Genomic DNA, 23,062 nt, shown 5'->3' on the forward strand with positions numbered 1-23,062 from the left:
CCTATTTTCTATGTACAGCCTTCATGAAGACACTTAACATGTATTATCTGTAATCCACGATAATCCAGCCAAGTGGGTATCGATATGAGCAAGGAAACCAAGTCTCAGAGAAAGAGCGCAAGGCCAGGTCTCAGGTGATGGGCTCCAGACTGGATTTGCTTCTGGGTCTCTTCGGCACCGAAGACTCCTTTTGCTTTCTACCTCATCTGTTAGGATGGAGCAGAAGCACAGCAGAAAGGAAAGCGTGGCGGAGAACAAGGTGAGTAAGGTGACAGCTGAGAATAATAAAGAAGCAAAGAGCGTCAAATGAAGGTGACGACCTGGAGAGTTTCAACTAATTGAATTAAGAGTAATTGGCAAAAAAAAAAAAAAAGAAAAAAAGAGAGAGAGAGAGTAATTGGCACGGTATGCATCACGTTTCAGACTGACCCCATGGTGCCAAAGCACTCCGTTCAAATACAAAAATGTATGTACTCGTCAGAGCATGACATTTAGCTGAGCTTTTTCCTTCAAGTGTGATTCCATGGTAAATTTCCACATAATAGCAAAAAGCTTTCAAAGGCCATATTTTAATTCTGAAGTATAATTTAGATATAAAACATATTTCCTTTGGAAGCTATATCAAGCCTTCTGCCCTCAAATTGCTTTTCTAAGTATTACAAAGCCTATCCACCATCTAGTATAAGCCTTAAACAAAGACAGTATATATTTTAGAGTTAAAAAACAAACAACTGCTAATGTCCCACATTACATATCTATGATTTCTTTGGAGGGAATCCCAAATACTTAAACTATAAATCCTTATGGGCCAGCATGTATACTTAAAGCTCTATATGGGGCCATATGTTCTTTAGTAACATTAATAAATGTTTGGGTTATTTGCTTTAGATTTCTGATGTTTAGAGAGCTTCCTTTTCATCTCAGGCTAATACTTTTTTTTTTTTTTTAAATCTCTCATAACTAAAGATACCATTATGTAGTGTTTCTTATAGTATATTCTCACTATGGCATTAAAAGTATTTTCTGACATTGTCTCTTTTACTCCTTATAAGTACTCTCTGAGGAATCTTATCCCCATCTATGGATGAGGAGTCACGGCAGAGGGTGAAATAATGTGTGTTAGGCCACACAGCTCCTCAGGGGAGGAGCCGGGATTTGAAGTCTAAGAGAATGTGATTCCCGAACCGTGAAGCTGGACTGCCTCTGGTCACTGTGGGAGGTTGTGTCATGTCTTCTCCATCCACCATATCCATCACCTTCCTTTTCTCTCCTTCTTCCATATGCAGACACTTGTCTTTAAAAACTGCCACTGGAGGGAGCAGAATTGCCAGTGACCACCAGGAGGGGCTGGTGCACTTCGGTGAACCCTTGAATAATGTTTTACAGTAGAGAAGGATGCCTTTGATTTCTGTGGACAGGAGAATTATTTTGCATGCTTAATATGTGACCTTAAAAATCTGGTGGTTTTTTGTTTGTTTTTTTTTTTTTTTTTTTCAGATAACCTACTGGGGTTCAGTCTAGGCTTTGCTACTTAGAGTGTGTCCCCTCCCCTAGGACTTCTTAGAAGTGAACACTTTCAGGCCCCATCCAGACCAACTAAACTAGAATCAGCATTTCAGAAGATAACTGGGTGATTCTGAGCCTATCCCTGTTTGAGATAATAATTAAATATTAGAGAGATAAATCTAGACACCCACTAAGCACTCAAACATGAGGTTGTTTTTCTCCACACGAGGCAACAGGCTCCAGAGTTCATGCTTTCCACATGGCACTGCTCTCAAAATGACTTCAAACCAAACCCCAGGAGATTGCTGAGTGGGACAGACCTTGTGAGTTCTTACATTGTTGAAGACCTTACTCCAGCCTGGTGCTTGGGTCAACTGCATATTAAATCCTATTACTCCTTCTTCTTCTTCCTCCTCCTCCTCTTCTTCTTCTTCTTCTTCTTCTTCTTCTTCTTCTTCTTCTTCTTCTTCTTCTTCTTCTTCTTCCTTTCTTCTTCTCCCTCTTTAATTAACATAAATTATTATTTGCTTCAGGGGTACAAGTCTGTGATTCATCAGTCTTACACAATTCACAGCACTCACCGTAGCACATATCCTCCCCAATGTCCATCACCCAGCCACCTCCTCCCCCCAACACCCTCCCCTCCAGGAACCCTCAGTGTGTTTCCTGAGATTAAGAGTCTCTTATGGTATGTCTCCCTCCCCAGTCCCATCTTCTTTCATTTTTCCCTCCCTTCCCCTACAGGCCCCGCCCTGCCTCGCAAATTCCTCATATCAGAGAGATCATACGATATACATCCTATTACTTCTAGAAGTGCTGTAGACCAACTTCGTTCTCTTCGAAGAACGCTGGGTTGTTGAGATCTTGACCTTCTTACTTGTGCTCCATCTTTGGCTCCGCCTTCAACCCTATTTTCACTTTTTCTTTTCTGTACACCATTTGTAAGTTAGATCTCCTCAAGGCATTCTTGGGACCTTTTGCTGCTTCTCCACAAAAACAGTTTTTCCTCATCTACACCAGGGGTCAGCAAACGTTTTGTGTAGAGGATTTCTGTAGCAGATCGGGCAGCAACTACTTGGGCAGTGCAGGCCACATTCCAACACAGTGTTTCTCCATTTGGTGCCCCCTTTCCTCCTCCTCTTCCTTCCTCATGATTTTTTTCTTTTCCTCCTCTTCCCTTTCTTCTTTTGTAACCCTTTAAAAATGGAAAAGTTAGTCTCTGCTTAGGAGGGCAGGAGTGTCCCACGTGGCAGATTCGGCGCAGGGGTCTCTGGGGCTTTCCACAGCGCTGCTTTTCCCGATGCAAGGAGCTGGGGACCCCAGGGTAGGAGAACGAGTATGCTGGCAGCAACAGCGGTCACTCCCCTGGGCAGCAGCTTCCACCAGGCCTGCTGCCCTTCTGAGGACTGGCGCGAGAAGTGTTATCTGGACTCGACACACACAGCAGTCCTGGGGGGCTGGCACAGCACTGGTCCCAAGCCCTCGGGCGGCCTCCGAACTCCAGATTGCTGGGGCCAGCCACAGGGGTGCAGATTCAGGAGGTGTGAGGCGGGGCCCGGGGTGATGCCCCTGCTGCTGGATGGAGAGCTCCTGCTGAGACCCACAGGCTTACAGGTAAACTTCACACCCCTTGCCATCACACTCAAAGCCCCCGCAGTCTAACCCCAAACTGTCTTTGGGCCACAGCTTGCATTCACTTCCCCATTCCCTTTTCTTGGATTTCTGCTCTGCCCTCGCATTGAGGCCTCCTGTGCAAGGGTCTTTGCCATCTTTACCTGTCAAACTCTCCCCCTCGGCCTCCGAGGGGGTCTGCACATTTGCCAGCTCTCCCAGAAAGCCTCTTATCTCTCTGGTGAGGCGCCTCAGACCCTCCTCTAGAGGAACACTGACCATTTCCCCCTCCAAACTCTTGCTCTAATACGGTAGCCCGCCATGCCATACCCTTGCTCCCAGATTATAAGGCAAGGAAGCACTGCGCCTTAAGCAAAGTAGGTGTTCAGAAAATATTTACGGAATGAATAAATACAAATGAATGAAGGCAGGCAGGAAAAGTTTATATTTGTTTGTCTTAAGTGTTTGATATATGACATATGACTGAGTTAATTCTTTTCCGATAACATCTCTAGTTAATTCAATCAAAATGAGACTCACTTTTCAAGCACTTTAGATCTAAGTAATTCCAAAAAGCCATTTGTGTTTTTTCTCAGAGCAGACACATGGGGAGTGCATTAATTCTTAATTAATACTTAATAGCTGCTAAAAGCAAACCTGAATTCTATGAGAGAAACATTAAGATCTCCCCATCTGTCTCTTGTCAACCCTTGGGGAGATGGGTCTGCTGGTGCGGAGGTATATTAATTGTCGCTAATCTTACCAAATTTGCTAAGCAGAAAAACTCACATTTCCTGGGTGATTTTTTATAGCTTCAATGACTACTAGTGGGAACCATACACGCTTTGGAGCAGAAATGATCTCAATTCACAGTATGTTTTTGGTGGTTCGTAGCTGTTGGCCTTAATGTTTCCTAACCTCTCACCATGGAGACTTTGATAGAGTGGCGAAATAATAGTGAAGAGTATTTAAAGAATCTGGATAGTATCTGACACACTGTTGGTTCTCAATTAACATAAATTAAGGTTGTTATTTTATATTAATCCAGATACCATTATTTCTTGTTGCGTTTTATGTTGCAAGACCTGAGGCAAGAAATACCTTATCCAAAGACTGAATTTCACCCTCAATTCAATTTCAGACTTTCTCATGGTCTGTGATCTTGGACAAGCCTCAATTTTCTTCTCTACCAAATGGAGATGTAAGAGTCCCCCCTATTTTACAGAATTACTGTAATGACAAAATGAAATGGTCTACGTAAGATGCTGAGAATGACTGATACAGTTTTTTCTAAACTGAATAGTAAGTGTGAGCTGTAAAAATAAGAATCTACCGAGATTCTCCTTTAAAAGAAACATCCTCTTCTTATAAAATTAATTTGTGATTATAGTTGCAAGAACATAGCACAGCTTTCACTTCAGTAGCAATATCCTAAAAGTCCACAGGATGGGGAGATTTCTCCACGTAAGAGCAGGCTGGCCTTCCTAGAGTAGAGAGTTTATTATCATCAACCCCACTATTTATGTCCCTGCTGGAGGAGAGGAAAGGCAGAATTACATACATGCTAGAGAGATAGAGATGGAGATAGAGTAGATTGAGATAGATAAATTAGTGCATGTATTTATAGACAGATACTTCTTGATATATATGTCGATATGTGCCATGTAGATGTTCAATTCTAGGGAAAACTGTTTAATGCAAATATTAAGAAGAAAAATATCAGCTTAAAGATAAAATAATAACCTTTAGACTTCCAAGATGGCTTGCTAAACAAAACACAGTATTTGACATCCAGGTGCACTTAGAAGCAACAACAGCAGTTTGTCAAAAGGAAAAAACTACAGGCACACACCCAGCGAACTCTGCGGGTTTCACAGAACCTTCATTAGCAAAACAAAAAGGTCTTTCTTTGGAGGAAACAAAAAAGGAGAGGACCTTTCGTAATGAGGAAATTGCCCATAAACAGACGCGTCCACTAAATGTGGTAAATCAGATGCGATCTAGAAGCCAAGTGGGGTCAACACTGAAACCAGCATCTTTAAACCCACCACGAAGAAAGGGGCTGCTAGAAATAGCCAGCATGCAAAAGACGAATTCAGATGGAGATGACTTGGCAGCCTGGGCAGGAACCCACTAAAGCGAGATGTGCGGCCAGGCAAGCTCGCCTTGCCTCTCCCTCAGGCTCTCAGGCTCTCTGGCTGCCTTTCTCTTTCCACCTCCCGCCTGGCTGCAGCCTGCTCTTCTTCGCCTTCTGTGGGAGGTCCTCACATTCTTCCTTTCATCTACATTCTTCCGCGCACGTCTTCCTTCATTCTCACCTAGCCTTTCCTTAGCAGAAGATAATGTGGAAGTGATAATGGAGGGAAGCATTTATTGCATAGGGTTTCAAGTCTCTGAGCTTACTTTAATGGCAAATGGGTTAAATTTTTTTTCTCTTTAAAAAAAGCTTCCCTTCTTATTTCAGCACAGTTACATTATACATATGCATTTGTACACATATATTTTTGTATACACGTATGTGTACATATACATGCAGACACACATGTATAAACTCTGCACACACATTTGTGTGTGTGTATATATATATATATATTCCTCAATAGAAAAAATTTTAAATCCAAATTCACAATGAAAGAAAAAAGATTTGTAGAAATTAATACACTAATAGGAAAAAAAAAAAGCATACAAATTTAGTTATGCTTTAAATCAAAATTTATTGATTTTTGGATTATATTTTCCCAAAATATTGTATTAGATTATTTTATACCAATACAGCTTTGGGTAGTTCATGATGACAGTGCCTAATTTTTAATACTTCTCTGTCCATACTCTAAGAATTATTGTTATAAAAAATCTCATTTAGCTATCAGTCGCTTCCAAAGAAATAACTTCTTCCAGTGAACTGCTTCCTAGAAAACACTGTACTGACCGTGAAAATAGGTAGCTCAAGCCTGGTATCCTAAGAAAAGTCCAGGATAACTGCACTAGTACGGTAAGGTTAATTGAAGTATAATTAATAGTATAATTCCTATCTCAGTTATCACTGGTCTTCATGTCAACTTTAATTTTTAGACTACTGAGTGTTTTCAAAAGCAAATAAAGGACTCATATAGTATTTAAAACACTTGACAAATATAACAAATGAGTGACAATTTCAAAATAGGAAATCTATGTCCCATTAAGACAAAAGAAGAAAGATGAGAACAGCATCTGGTAATGTAATTATTCTGATTAGAGAAACACATCCATAGAATTTATGCTTTGGGGAAATGTCATGTAACCCACCCATCTACTGCAGTGTCTTCACAAATGCCAGTCTCTTTAAAAAATAAAGAAGAAAGAGAAGATATTCTCCTGTAATTATTAAGGAGATGATCAAGCTTTTCTTTTTTTTTTTTTTAATTTTTATCATCCCATTGTTTTGATTCACATAAAGGCATTTTATACCTTGGTCCTATAGGGGAGGAAAAGGGTTTCTGGCCAGGTCCGAAAGTTCAGCTGGCAAAGACAGACTATTAGGAAAAAAGCATACAGATTTATTTAATATAAGTTTTACATGACATGGGAGTCTTCTTAAGGAAATGAAGATCCAAAGAAACAGATCTGAGTATTGTCATGCTAGGACTGAGGAAGAATGGGGTCCTGGAAGACTAGGATAAGTTAAGGAGAATGAGGTAAGTATAGGAAACTGGGGGGAACTTAGCAGTGCTTGTTTGTTTGGATTCCTCTTTGAGTCCCTTTGTCTTCAGAGACAAGGGGACTCCTTTCTTCTAGATATAAGGCACTCCTCACATGAGGGTTTTATGGCCTGTCTCAGGGAGAAGGGCAGAGGGAAGGTGACCTGCCGGCATCTGCCATTTTCTCAGACTCCTTCAGCTTACACCACTCAGAGTGCCAGCTGCCATGTTTTGCAGCAGTGGGTCCTGAACCCCATCATTACCCTTGAGGAAAAAAAGTTATTTTGAAACATCAATAAATTGATTCCTTAATTAGCTTGAGGACAGCAGCAGTTCCAGTGTTCTCTTAGGTTCTTCATTATGTAGCATATTGTTTTTTAATGCCATGATAACTATAGTCTATTCCACAATTGTGCATTTAGGTCTATGGTAATTATCCTTTTTTATATTGTTTTTACTTTTGAGGCAATACAGATCTGGGAGTGGTAAGTAAAAATTAGCATTCTTCAAATCCTGGGGACTGGGGTGCAGAGAAAGGGAAAGGCCATAACAAAAAGAAAATTGTGAAATGATATTTCAGTTTATTAGAAATCAAGGAAAAGAAACTTAAAAAGATTGATGCCTTTTTCTTTAAGAAAAGATTATGCCCACCATTGTCATAAGCTCAGCAATTCTTTCCTTTTAGGAATTAAAGATTGTTTTTTAAAAGCACAGATTTAAACATAAAAAATATTTTTAAATGAGTCACATAGTTTAAAAGGAGTTTCAAATTTGCTGCTTATGTTGGTTAAAAGTCATTTCAGTTTGAGATCAATATCAAAGAATTAAAGTAGAACTCAGGGCTTCTTTCCATTCCAGGATCATTAACAAAATCATCCCCCAATGCTTTAAGTCTGAAATGTAGAAAATTTAGTCTCAGTGCAATCTACAAGAAAATGCAAAAGCCTCTCGTTTCTAAGATAGGCTTTCCCATCCTAAAAACCATCACAATTTCTTAAATCTTAAGAGCATCAACTAATAGAAGCGTTTGTTGAATTATTAGTTCATTTAGGACCATTTATTTTCTTTGGGCGCTAGTTTCCTGATCTATAAAGTGAATCCTACCTGTCATACATATTTAATGTGATTATTAACCAAGAAACATAGGTGAGGCCACTTTATTAACTGTAAAGAACTGAACCAATATTAACAGGCAGGAGGGCATCAACAATAATAGCCTTTTTATTTTATAACTAATATTTAAATAAATAGTCGTTGTGCCGTACTAAACTGAATCAAGACCAGTGGATTTGAAAAAGAAACAGAAGAATTAATAAATATGATGGGATTTGAAAAGAAAAAGGAAACATATTTGAAAGCCTTTCTATTGTAAAAGAAGGCTCGGATTCCAGAATTAGAAAAACTAAAAACGAATCGCTTAAAAATTACCCAAATTCAAGATCTCCCTTCCAGTAGTAGAGAAAAATAAATTAAAACCAAAAAGAATGTGGCAAATAGCATAGCATAAATAATTAGAAAGAACATAAAATGAAGGAACACTATCTGAAAAACATGTCAATATTTATGTATCAAATATCTAAAGTGCTTCAGAAGGTAACCCAAGAGGAAGCAAATGAGACACAATGTTGCAGGTGGAGGTGGTGGTGGTGGTGGTGGTGGTGGTGGTGGTGGTGGTGGTAGTTTTGTGTGGGTAGTTTTCCAAGCTCCCACAGGAGCACAGCACTGACAAGTCCGCTTCTGGTTGTTATCAACTCATTTTGCACCTGGTGGAGAAAAAGAAAATAACAAACTATTCCAGAACACCCTGGAAATGTTCCAGAGTATTTCATACCATGTCACATAAATCTCTGTAAAGGGAAAAATCTGGTATGCAACTTAATAGGAACAAAGCCTGTATGCTGTGATAGAGTAAATTACCCAATTAGTGATTTGTAGGAGGAAATTTTTCTTGGAAGGATTTTAAATCTTAGGGAAAAAAGCTACCACAACAAACCAAAAGAAAGAAAATTTAGATCATCTTATAAGGAGAAGTTTTAAAAGAATAATTGATTACAATGCTAATGCTATTAAATACATACGTACATACATACATACATATGGTGCATATTTCTAAGTAAAACAATTTTGTTCTGTCAACTGTCATATAAGCATACAAAGATACCCTTTTTCTCTTCTGATTCCATTCGCTCTTAGTGCTGCTGCTTTCTGTTTATTCCTGTCTCTTCTTTTCTCCTTTGCTGCTCATCTGCAGTTTCTGAAAGAGAATCAGAGGGGAGAAACAGAGCTTAGTGTTGGAAGGAGCCTCACAGGAACATTTGATCCACCCCCTCATATCATTCTCTACATTTTACTGCTCAGAAAACTGGGTCCCAGTGTTATTATTAAAGGGCTTCCCCAATGTCACACAGCTATAATCAAAGAGGAGATGCCACCCTGTGCCACATCACCTCATTCTTTTTTTTTTTTTTAAAGATTTTATTTATTTTGTGAGAGAGAGAATGGGTGCACAAGCATGAGGGGTGAGGGAAGAGCAGAGGCAGAGTGAGAGAGAGAATCTCAAGCAGATTCCACACTGAGCACAGAGCCCTGACACAGGGCTGGATCTCATGACCCTGACACCATGATATGAGCCGAAATCAAGTCACCTGCCTAACCGACAGAGCCACTCAGGACCCTGCCACATCACCTCATTCTATTTCCTTCTTGTAATTTATCACTATCTGACATGATTTCATTTATTTATTATTATTAATAATCTATGTATTAATTCACATGTATATTGATAGTCTTCAAACACTAGAATATATATCCATGGATTTAAGGACTTTAACTACCTTATTAATAATACCTGTATCCTCAGGACTCATGCATGCACATTCATTGAATAATAAACTAGAATAATGGTCTTTTGCTTCTAAAGTATACTTTTATAAATGATACCAAATTTTCCTACAAAAAAATACTACAGAATAATTAAGGCTATCTGAATTGTTCTATCTAGCTACAGGCCTATGATAAACATTAACCTAATTTATGCATTTAAGTAGCAAAAACATCTAGTGAGTGTTAATGTCAACCTTTGACATAAATTGAATAGTCTGTGCTTCCTTTAGATACCTCAGGGAAGAAGAACTTCCCTGAATTCTGTTTGTTTGGGAAGCAGATACTGCTCATTGCTCAGCTGATACCCTTGGTCACTTAGAAAGAGAACCTTGACTAAGTTGGAAGGTGGCAATGTTCCTGGTTTAAAATATTTACTTTTGGGGTACCTAGGTGCTCAGTCGGTTAAGCATCCAACTCTTTTTTTTTTGGCTCAGGTCATGATCTCAGGGTGGGGAGACTGAGCCCCCCATCAGTCTCCACGCTCAGCAGGCAATCTGCTTGAGATTGTCTCCCTCTCCCACTGCCCCTCCCCTCTGCATGCATGCTCTCTCTCTCTCTAAAAATAAATGAATCTTTTAAAAAATATTTACTTTCTCCAGCTCCTTTGCATCGAGGGGTAGTCTTATGGCACAGCTCTGGTCCATAAGGATAGCTTTGCTTCTCTGCTAGATTCTTTCCCTTTCTCTTCCAACTGTTCTTTTTGCTTGGAACAGACTGGAAGCCTGGAGCAGCAGCTCTCTTGGGACCCTGAAGTTACAACTTGGAGAATATTAAGAAAAATGACAAGTGTCTGGATACCCATTAGAGTCTTGAGCCACAGTTCTAGTCCTGGACATTTTACTGTATGACATAATTCAGCCTGTATTTTACTGTTTGTTGGGGTTTCTATTATTCACTGTCAAATGCTTGTTCTGAATGATAATGAAGAATCATTTGCCAATCGTTCTGCTACTTCTAGGATTCTAATCCTAGCGACATATACTCCTGGGGTTCACTGTGTTCATTCCTTCAAATTAGGCTCATTATTACTAAAAGTAAGAGAAAACAGGAAAAAGGCAAGATCACATGTATAGAGTGAGAAACAAAAAATGAAGATAAATCCAATACATTTTAATACCATTTAATACCATTTTTTACCTCAAGTTTCTAGGCTTCTTTGAGTTCCCTCCTTTGCCTACTTCTCTCTCTACTCTCATGTTCATCTGCCTTCTACACACCAAGTCTCTTTATCTGCATCAGCTAAGTTTTAAATGCAATGAGGAAAGTGACTGAGCCAATGTCTGTCCACAGAATGAAGAGGATTCACAATATAAATGTCAAGAAAAGTACCACAGTTGAATGGTAGCCTCTTTACAAAATGCCTTCAGACACCTATGCATTCATGTAAATTACTTAATTCATACAACATTGCAAAATAGAAACCTTCACCCCCATTGCTATATGAATCACATGGAGTGTTTGTAAACTTTAGCACCTTAACTACTTACAATGTCACTTAAAGCCAAAGATGCCCTCCATCATTTTCCTAAAACTCTTCTTCCTCTGATATTTAGTTTTTCAGAATATTATGATATTTGAAATCTAATAATTTAATTTCTTTAAACAGATTTCACATTTTGCAATATAGACATTTTTAATAATTAATATATCTGCTGAAGCTTTGAAAATTGGTTTTTAGAATCAGGGTCTTAGAAAAGTAAGAGCAAAAAATTTTAAAAAAAGAAAAGTAAGAGCATATCTTCCTTCTTCATTTTCAGAGAAAGCAAATATTCAAAATCACTTTGAGCATAAACACTTTGATATAATTAGACATGATTTTTCTCATTATTGAGTTTGCACTTATACAACTGTTAGATGTGGGCAAAGAAACAATTTTTAAATTAATGTAATGTAAGTGGTTTATTTATAGAGTCACAAATCCATATTGCAATTAAATGAACTCTATAGTCCTTACACTTATTTGCTATGACCACACCCAAGACCAGTGTTTCTAAACTTCATTCAATTGTGTATTGTTTGGTGATTTTGAGGTACCATCTCTACTATTTCTCTTTAATATTTTCTAATATTTTCTTTAAATTGATTAAAAATATATTCACACATTAAGGTTGTCTTATCCTAAGCAACAATAGCAGTAAAATCATGATTACATATATTTTCTAATATGTATTATGACAGTATTTATAAATATAAAAATAAAAGTAATTTGTCTCTTGCCAACCTAAAATAATCTGTTTCCACAATGTAGAAAACATTGCATAATTGAATTAAAATTTAAAATGGATGGTGAAAACTTTTTTAAGAACAGAAAAAGTCCAAGCATTTTGTTTTTTATAAAGACCTTATCCTGGCCAACTCTGGGAAGAGAAACAACTTACAATATTATTGCCTAATAGAAAGAATCCTGACCTAGAATTCTGCTCTTCCCTGCTTCTGTCTATGCTTCAGTTTCTCATGTTTAGGGAGATTAGGGAAAAAAACTGAGTGTATCTCCCTGTCTTAACCTTTCTTAGATTCAGTACACACAATTAAAGAGGATCCAACAGCAAGTGGCCTGGATGATGAGAAAAGTTGGAAGGACCTAGTGGTGTTTTATCAGAGATGAGGCCATTTAGGAGAAGACATCACAGTGCTGAATGAATGTGATCAAGGAGGTAAAATACAGAAGAAAGAGTTTCATGCAGAGAAGAACAGTTAGAGCTCTTTGGTTGGGCTTGGGGTTCAGCTGGAGTTATTCAAGAAGGAAGAGGATCAGTCACTGGTATATGATACTGAAGAGGATTATGTGTAGGGTAAGGTTTGGATAGATGGCATCGGGTCCTTTCCCACCTTGATAATAACAATAGGCACCAAATACTAATTCCTCCCTAAGCTGGACTAAGCATTTTAATGTGTCTTATCTCATTTAATTTCCACGATAATCCATAGGGGTGGGTATGATGGTACCCATTTTCTAAACAGAGTAACAGTCTAAAATTTGATAGGGGTTGAATTTGAACCCAAGCCAGAGTGACTCAAAGCTCATCTACTAGCCATTATATCATACTATAAATGTGGTCTGGGAAAGATAAAGTTTTTGTTTTGTTTTGTTCAGAAAGTTTCTTTAACCATTCAGCCAAACTGAAGCCAAGTTGTCTTCTTGAAAAAAATTTGTTGTAAACTATAACTGTGTGAAAAGGAAACTGAAAAGCCATTATCTCAGCTGGCTTCCTTCAGATTTCTGAGAAAGCCAACATATTTCCCAAGGAAAACTTGTGCTTTTAATTGCAAGCTCTGTTTTGAGAGTAGAGAACAGAATGGAAGAAACCAACATTTCCTAAGGAAAACTTATGCTTTTAATTTTTATATCTTTGTGTTTTTAATAAGAAGAGAAGAATCCAGAAGCCATGCTACTTATTTACCCAAATGATGTTTAAAAATCAGCAAAAGCTTTGATTTATTTTTTCTGAATCCTTTTGAAACAAAAAACAAAAAACAAAAACAAAAACCAGCAACACATTTTGAAAGTGTGTTCAAGGAAAGGGAAGGGCAAATTTTATTTTCTAGCACTTTGGGGTATCTCAAATAGTCTCAAGGAGCGCCAGAATGTTTTCCACAAATAATTCAAAATCATGAAAATAAATCTGTGTCTTAATCATGTTTTAAGTAGAAAGAAATTTAGGAAATCAAACGAATAGTCACAGCAGGTGATCTAGAAACTCCTGAAAGTTTTGATTGAAATCAATTTTAACAACAACAACAAAACCCATAAAAAGCTAGGGGTGGGGGTGGGGAAGGAAGGAAGAAAGGAAGAAAGAAAGGAAAGGAGCATAGCAAGGAGGAAAGACACTTAGAACTAGAGTACTCATTCATACTTGGTGATACTAGTTATCAATGAGTTTTGCATTTATTTTCTTGGGGAAAAATGTTCTCTCTATTGCATTGTCTAATAGATTCATATATTTCTCTTAATCTCTGTATTATAAACTTGCATTCAAAATTAAAAACAACAGTTTTACTTCTTTGAATCTTGACATAAGATCCCACAATGGATTTTACATTTACATTTTTTCCTCCCATCTCAATTTCCCTCTTTATTGACTTCTGAGAAATCCTTTCATTTTTTTTTCATCCATGAAACATTGACCCTCACCAATATCATCAGTGTGGGAACCAAACGGGGCATTCCACCAACCTCACTAAATTTTGTGGCACAGATACTTTACCTTGAAATGCCATAAATCATTAATGGGGCACCTGGGTGGCTCAGTCAGTTAAGTGACTGACTCTTGGTTTCCCCTCACGTCCGGATCTCAGGGTTGTGAGATCAAGCCCAGTGTCAGGCTCTGTGCACCACAGAGTCTTTTTGAGATTCTCTCTCTCTCCCTACCTCCCTCCCCCTCTATCCCTCCTCCTGCCCACGCACACACTGAGCTCTCTCTAAAATAAATAAGTAAACAAAAATCTTTAAAAAATAATTAATGTTGTCCTGGAGCCAGAACTTTGAACAACCAAAAGCCTTATTCAATACACACACACTCACATACACACACACACACACACACACACATACACACATATATATGTATATACATATATATATGTAAAAAAAAAAATATATATATATATTTATATATACATATTGTTCTGGAAAATCTTGCTTTATACTGATACTTTATTTTCTTGTCCTTAGAACTGATAGAAAATATATATATATATATATATTTTCTATCAGTTCTATATATATATATTTTCTATCAGTTCTAAAAACAAGAAATGATCTTTTCTTTATTTTTATAACCCCCAGCAAAGTCGTTTGCTCGAGATAAACTCATTAAAAATAGTTATTGAGTTAATGAATGACTATATCCATGAATTAATGGAATTTCTTACTTGACGGTAATAGAAGATTTATAAAATACTAATGATTCCTTAAAATGCAATAAGAAATAGCTCATATTTCAAGTAATAACCAAAAAAGCGGCAGGGGAGATTTTGGCATATTTTATTTTAGATTTAGCATTTTTCTTTCTTAATAGCTAGTGGAAATGCTGGGGAATATATCTCTCAGAGCTCAGAAAAATGAGACCTTTGCAGTCCTTTAGCCATTAACACGCTGGAGGAAAAAGGATGGTCAATACTTAGAGACTAATACATTATGATCTTTTGAATCAAGAAACTGAGGATTTCTTCATCGGAAATAAATACCACATATGGTTCTATATACAGAAACATGATAAATGAAACTTAAAAGTTTCCTTAAAAACTTCCTCTGTAAGTTAAACCCGGACACACCATGTCTAAATGTATTTAATATTTATTTTTTACTCTTAAAGTGAAGCTATTTACATTTGACCTTAGAAGGCAGACCACATCAGTAGGACATGAGAGATTAAGCTTCGCAGTATTAAAGTTAGAACACTTACGTATTTGCAAATGTCTATGCAAATGTCATTAAAAAGAAAAATCACCATAAAATAAATGTTTATTCTTTAATTGTAATATCGAACAATCTGTACTTAGTTCTAAATTCAGTCAAGGGAGAGCTTCCCAGGAGGTGTATTACTATTGTATGAGTGTGGAGAGCAGAGGTGGAGAATGCTTCTGGAGGTCAAGGAGTGGCCTTCCATGGGATAGTCAGAAAAGTTAATAGTTCAGTTATTCCCAAGAAGCCTTCTTGCTGCAGACCCGTAATTAATGTTCCCACTGCTCCTCTCTTTCGTTTACACCTTCTTCTTCTTCAGGGAATGCTGATTCACTCTGGCCTTTCAGATGCTTAACCCCTGAAATTATAAAAAATTATGCTCTATTTAAGTGAAATTTATTTCTAGCAGATTCATTGCTTTGCTGCAAGAGATAAAGAAAATGAGTGGAAAGTTTTCTCTGGTGTATACATGTTTTCCACAAGAATTTCAACCATCTAACCCTATATAAACCTTTTAATTCACTGAGAAAATCAAAACACACCCAGCCAAATTTCCATTAGAGACAGGCTTCCTTTATAATTAAATCTTCTCCATTAAGAATTGCCTCACAGCCTATTAAAAACCTGTTAACTAAAAATCCGCTCACAGGCTCTTATTGTAATTCTGATATATCATTTAGTTCAAATATTTCTTTTGGCATCCCTGAATTCCATTACAACAAGAACCATTGAAGAAACCCCTAGGAACAAAGGGGTGTGTGTGCCATTTCTGTAACTTGTAAACAACAAAAGAATCATGATATTGTTAGTCTCCTTCAGGAATCAGAACATATTCATTTGATTACGAAACTTCTGTATACAAAATTCTCCAGTAACTTCCCCCACAGCCCACAGAGAAGCAAAACACTGGCACACCTCTGCCTGCTCCACAGGCTTATAGATCCTGGCCTCTCCCTACTTATTTGGCCTCATTCCTTCCCAGCCCTTCCTGCTTCACAGTAAATTATGAGTTACTAGTTGAGGACACTAACCTACTCTTCCACATTCCCTGATCATTCCCGGCTCCTTCAAGCCTCCACGCTCTTCTCGTTGTCTTCTCACTGCCAAATAGCCTCTTCGTACTCACCCACCCGATATTCTCCGGCTCATGCCGCTGCCTCAGCTTGTCTCCTCTGGGAAGGCTCCTCTCATTCCCTACACAGACTTAGCTAGGCTTTTTTCATATTTCCCTACAGTTCTTGGATCGTTTTCTCTTGTATCAATTACCATACAGAACTGATTTGTTTACACATCTTTCTCATTAGAGCAAACTTCTTGATGTCAAGATTATGTAGTTTCAGTTTGGGGTCTCAGACACAATGCCCGGCAAACAGTATGTACTCATCCATATTGATTGAATAAATGGCTGATACAATTAAAAAATAACTTGGTTATGTTTTTGGCATATTTTTTTTTCAAGATTTCAAAATTAACCCAAATTTGGAGTATAAACCAAAAGGCAACTACCACAACCATATACTCAAAATCTAAGAATTACCTCCTGTTTCACTTGGGTCCTGTTCTGTTAAAACATCATAAGAGCAGACACTCCATGCATTGCTAGTTAAGGTGAAAAATTTTATACATGTTTCATATTTTAGAAAATTCATTTATAAGATTTTTCTAAATATTACTGAAAAGTATTTGGTTAGAATTGATAAATGAAAGGAAGTCACTGCTCATATTTGTTATGAAACAAAAAACTTAAAAAAAGGTGGATTTGCATGTACTGTAGTCAGCAATCCACAGAATGCTGTTTGGCAAAGAACAACATCCTTGGGCTTGGTGGATTATCTTGCAAAAATATTTGATCAGTTGTAATAATATTTAAATACTTTAATTTCATCTGTAAACACAGATCACTCAAAATTCCTGTTGACCCAAAACAGTAGATGGACATTTATTATTAACAAATGGAGCTTATCTTATATATTATGAATTACGGGGTGGGAAGAAGATGATGTCTAAATGTTAAGGAGAAGGTAAGGGAATTCATTCATTCAATAAACATCCAATCAGTTATTCTGTTAGGGTCTCATATACCTTGGTCGCTAAACCTCACAACTCCATGACAGAAATACCTGGATGGTGAAATTTAGACTCAAAGAAGGTAAGTGATTTGTTCAGGGATATAAGGACAGTGTAGTTTTAAGAGAAGTTATGACACATACTATTTCCTCAGTACACTGATGACTGATTGAATAAATAGTGAATGAGGCATAAAAGTCTATTTTCAGGAGACCCTAACTCATTTTCACCTTTAGTTTTTCTGGATGCTGATACAGATTTTCCTGTCATTCTCTAGGAGTTATTATAGGTTTACAGTACCCATTAACCTTGCTTAGACAATGTTGGGATTCCTTCTGGAATATTAAAGCACAATAATCATACAGCCACATTTCACTCTCCTATGCTGAAATTGTCTGTACCTCTCACAGTCTGAAAAGGTTCTGTTACCTCCAGAGCTCATCCCTTTCACCCACAAGGCAACTACACAGTAATAAAGTTGTGCTTAAGACAACTTTCTTTAAATTAGAGTTAGTAACTTAATGGCAACATTGATTCATTTATGTGAGGGGCTGAAACATTAAGAAAATATGGTAACCAAAAAGTCCAACTTACTAAATAATTAGTCATTTCCCTTACTTGAGTATAGGCCTATTTGCTTTTAATTTATTTTATCACGCAATAATGATCACAGTGTTATAAAAGGAAGCCTTTTTAAAAGTAAAATCACCACTTGGGCAAACCCGGGAAGACGTGTTTCTTAGCCTTTTTCATGAGTGACATTAACTATTTCTAAGTGAAAGATTTGGTGAGATGGGAGTTGATAACATGAACATCTCTACAGAACCACACATTCTTTGGTTCTCAAAGCAATTTATATTCATGTCATCATTCCACTGAATAACGGATAGTTGGTTAACTTGTGTCTTGAGTCTTTTTTCCTATGAGTAATATTTGTTTGGTTATGGAGGCAGCAGTACTAACAGGTCTGTGTGAGGTCTGTGAAGACTATCTAATAATTTCTGTCTTCCCATGCCCTTCTCCTTTTCCCAAACACACAGATACTTTATATTTACATTTTCTTAAAACCTTCATTTAATATTAAGGTAATTCTGAAGGTGGAAGAAAACGACTTGGTCTGGGGGCCTGAGAAAATCCTCAGAGCCGCCTCCTCCCTGGAATGCTAAAAGCATATATTGAAACACCTTGCCTGCTCAGGACTGACTCTGCACAGCATACAGCAAAGAGGCTCCTGGAGCAAACAGACTCAGCCAGCCCTACACACAAGAAAAAGCCAAGAGATCCAAAAAACACAATAGGCATTCTCTTCTCCATAGCAAATGAACACAGGCGAAGGAACCAAAGGTAAGGTCAAGATATGCAGTATGAAGGAATGAAGAAAACAGAGTTGGAGCAAAGGAAACAAGACTGAGTAAAAGAAGAAAAAGAAAGGAAATAAATGTTGCTCCAAACAGGACGTAATCCTCCTGCTCTTCTCCATTCTCTAGATCAGGTGGTGGTCAAAAGTGAGTTGGATGAAGTTGTGAAGTGACTGAGTGAAGAGTTATGAATAATGAATCCACAGAGGGAAGCTTATGTTTGGCAAGCCATGGGTCAATATGTTTATCAATTAATTTGGAGTGAAAAAAAGCCAGGCTTATTTACATTTATAGATGACATAACACCCGGAGGGAAAGATGGCATGAAGAATGATAAAACTAGTGTTCCCAAAGCTTTCCAAGAGCAGGGAATAGGCTGATGTGGGTAAGATGCTGCTGAACACGGAGTTTGTTTTTAGAAAGATTTCTTTGCCTCTAAGAAATAGAGAATGAGTGGGGCCTCAACTGATTGCAGTTAAGGGCTTCAGGTGATCACAATTCCAACACAACCCAGCAGAGTCACCTGTTTAGAGACAAGGCTCTTGGTGGTGTCAGAGCATTCCTAACAGCAGGCAGCACTTTAAGGAATGCTCCCTAACCATAGGTTGACAGACTTTTCTGGATTATGCTGCCTGATTGTGAGCTCTCTGTTTCAAGAGTTCCACTGAAGAAGGTAATTGAGATTAAAGTAGTCTTATGAAATTGCTTTTCTAGAACAATTGTATTTGAAACTGGAATGCCTGCTAAGTAACTAAGAGAGGACAAAGAGACTGCCATTGAATTCCTAACACACTGGAAAAAGAACTGAAATTTATCTAAGTAGCTCCTGAGAGCAGACAGAGTGGACATTGATGTAGTGAGGGCAGATTATAGCTCAATAAAGAAAAGAAAATTCCTAAACTCTTTGCCCAACAATAAACATGTGAGTGAGCTTTCATCACTATATGGATTCAAGTCTAAGCTAAATGTCTGTCTCTGAGATGGGTCATAGAAGGAGGCCTGCATTGTGTAACAGGAGACACTGACCATCTTGCCGACCCTCAGATGCTTTTAATCCATAAAAGAGATCTTCTTTCTACTGAAAAATTTGCTCTGCTATGTGTACTTTAAATTACAAAAAAAGCAATTATGACTTCTAATGACATAAATGACTCAAATCCACATTTTAAAAACTAATTCACCTGGGAGTAGCAAATGTAAATGGATTCTTTTTTTTTTTTTTTCCCCAACCACATACTTTAGACCTTAAAAATCATTCTAAAGTCCTCTAGGGAATATGTGGGTGGATTTTACAGAGTCTCTGACCCTTTTGGAACTCTATTTATAGTTGTATTTGTGCTTTTGGGGGGAAAAAGGCTCATAGTTTTCAGCAGAATCTCAGAGGGGTCTCTGACCCACAAATAATTGTGAATATGAATCCTGACTTGCTTAAATTCACACAGCACTCTTTGGCTGAGCTGGGACATAAACCTTGGTCCCTAATTCTTACTGGGGGCTCTTCACCTGGGTCACCAGGACCCAGTCTTGCCTTGTCATTGACCTTTTCCCAATTTAAAACCTGAGGGAACATCAAGCGCTAAGATCATAAGCGCCTTTTTTATTATTACATTCCTTGCAATAATTTTACATAGCTGATAGATTGAGATGTAATTTGTCAGTCTTTTGTTATTGCTACTGTTTTTAATGGAATTTGGAATCAGAAAGATACAACAGAATTTAATCTCAGCCAGGAACATTCCCAGAATAGAACCAAGTTACAAATAATGTTCAGATGGTCAGAAAAGAAGCAGCCTTTCTCTTTGCCATGCTCAAACCTGAGACAGGATTCTGGGAGACACAGAAAACATATCATGGTCTAGTTTGGGAGATGAGACCTAGTAGTCATCAAAATATAGGAGTTAAACACCGTAAAGTAATAAAGTCCCTGGTGTGTGTTAGGCACAGGAGAGACACAACTATAGACCAAATGGAGATGAGGAACAAGGGGCGATGAGGTATATATAAATGAAGTTAATTCTGTGAATATGTGTTACAGACCAGTACTACAAATAATACATTTGGAGAGTTCTGGTATGGGAAAAAAGAACTCCAACTTGGGAGATACTAATTTGGAGAGCTATTTATTAAGCAATATACTAGATAAAGGAAACAGAAAGTCTGAGTTCTATATAAGAAAACTATTTGCAAAATACAATTAACAGCCATTCATTTTCTGAAGGGCCTACTACATACAAAAGAGTGATTTCAGTGGCCCTATAAAGGTTATGTTCTAGGGGCACCTGGGTGGCTCAGTTGTTAAGCATCTGCCTTCGGCTTAGGTCATGATCCCAGGGTCCTGGAATTGAACCCCACATTGGGCTCCCTGCTTCGCAGGAAGCCTGCTTCTTCCTCTCCCACTCCCCCTACCTACTTGTGTTCCCTCTCTTGCTGTATTTCTCTCTGTCAAATATATAAATAAAATCTTTTTCTTTTTTTAAAAGATTATGTTCTAATGGTTCCTGGTATTTTGACCCTTCAAATTTTATCAAAATAATCATGCTAGATATACTTGAGGGATATAATGTATCCTACAACATGGTACAGCAGAGCCTGGGTGGCTCAGACAGTTAAGCATCTGCCTTCAGCTTAGGTCCTAGGATTGAGCCCCGCATCAGGCTCCTTGCTCAGTTGGGAACCTGCTTCTCCCTCTCTCTCCCCCTGTCACTCTGCCTACTTGTGCTCTAGCTCTCCCTCTCAAATAAATAAAATCTTAAAAAATAAATAAATAAACAAAGAAAACATGATCAGCAGTCCCATCATCTCTCAGACAGAAAATCTGCTTTCCATTTCCCAAAATGCTTTCATATGTATTTGTTTAATATTCTTGTCATTTATTTATAATGCCTAGCTATACATTAATACACTTAGGGTCACAGAGATCAAGAGATATATCAATTTCATTCGGAATGAAAGCTAAACACATTATCATGACCTGAACTCACCTTAAATCTATTTTCTACTTTATCTGAAGTAAATTACATATAAGCAGTACAGTTAATCTCTGTTCTAATATGGTGACTGGTCAGTTAACATAAACCGCAAATCAACACGTGGTCATTTCATTTAATACCCTATTACTCAGGAAAGCATTTTTCTGGAGAGGATTAAATGTGTGATATGCATTTCTCTTCATCATACACAGAATTAGGGGCAGCATGTTTATGTGATATTAATAACTATTTGTGAATATTATATATCTTATATATATTTTGACTATGATACATTTCACCAAAGCTCTTGCCCAAGAGTAAACACTAGGTAAAAGATTTAGCAGTAAATACAAAGGAGAAGATAGGGTAGGAGGAGCAGTTATATACTGTCTGTTAGAAGTGTGAATTCAAATAATATCTCTGGAGAGTAGTTTAGTCTTACTTAAAATGTAAAGTGCCCACATCTTTGTCAGTAAGTATGAGGTAGGAGCCAGAATTTTGTGAGAATCCTACTACTCAGCCTAGGATGAGAATCACTTTGAGGAACTGAGTACCTCTTTTGCCCTCTATAGTCAAGCGCCCTTCCAATACTCCTTTTTGCTTCTAAGCTAATGCATTCCCTATGAACTCAGAAATAGAGTTAAATTTCTAAGCCTCCATATAATGGAGCTAAATGTGTTGAGCAGTTTCACTTTAGAAAGGGACAGAACGGCTCCCTAGCTTGCAAGACATTGATTGAACACAATAGCATGTCTAAAATAAAGAATGCATCAATCAGCAGGAGTCAGTGGTTAGCCTTGAAAGCACTAAAAATAAAATAACGAAAGGGGAGTTGCATTTACAGCCACAGAAGCTAATGCTGTCTGTGTTTTTTAAGCAAGCCCATTGGAGAGTGCCCTGTGCTGGCATTTTAGAAGGCTCTGTCTTCCAGGCAGGGTAGTTTTCTACTGAAGCAATGATCTCTATAGGCTACCATAGCCTGATGTCAATATACGCCCAATGACATAGCCAAATCATCCAGCTCTGATTCCAATCTCACTGAGAAACCTCTGACAACAACAGAGCTTCTTCACAGGGAGAAATGACCTCAACTAGGTGTAAAGATGGTAGGAGTGAGTCGTGGAGCTATCTAGAAGACCGTTCCCCGCAAATGGAACAAGAATGTTAAACACTTTGAAGCGTGTCTGCCATGATCACAGGACAGCAATGAGCTTAGAGTGTCAGCAATGAGGCAATACTGGGAGGTAAGCTCAGATAGCAGAAGTCGGTCTGGGCGGAAGAGGAGCCTGACAATATATGATCTCAGGGGACGTGATAAGCATTTTAGCTGTTATTCTGGGAAGTTACTGACAGATATTTTTGGTGTTTTTGTTTGTTTGTTTGTTTGTTTGTTTGAGTAGAGGAGCAACATGATCTGATTTTCAAAGCATTTTTATAGACTCACTCCAGAGGCCACAATGTAAAAGCTTTGACGTCACCACTCTATTTTAACAAGGAAAACGCTGAACAAGCTGAAAAAAAAAAAAACACCTCTTCTTAGATCCATTAGAGAAGCAAGGTCACAGAGCAAACCACTGCCAAAATATG

General features: G+C 37.8%; 1 protein-coding gene across 1 annotated transcript in view; it reads right to left on the minus strand.

The window, feature by feature from the left end:
• Positions 1–15,145: 15,145 nt before the first annotated feature.
• The window catches only part of PPP1R1C (protein phosphatase 1 regulatory inhibitor subunit 1C), a 116,399-nt gene continuing 108,482 nt past the window's right edge, over positions 15,146–23,062 (minus strand). Inside the window, exon 5 of the mRNA XM_059168939.1 lies at positions 15,146–15,439. Coding sequence (XP_059024922.1) covers positions 15,351–15,439 — 89 coding nt within the window. The 3' untranslated portion in view covers positions 15,146–15,350. The remainder of the gene's footprint in view (positions 15,440–23,062) is intronic.

Source organism: Mustela lutreola, chromosome 3 (assembly GCF_030435805.1).
Source record: "Mustela lutreola isolate mMusLut2 chromosome 3, mMusLut2.pri, whole genome shotgun sequence".
NCBI lineage: Eukaryota > Metazoa > Chordata > Mammalia > Carnivora > Mustelidae > Mustela > Mustela lutreola.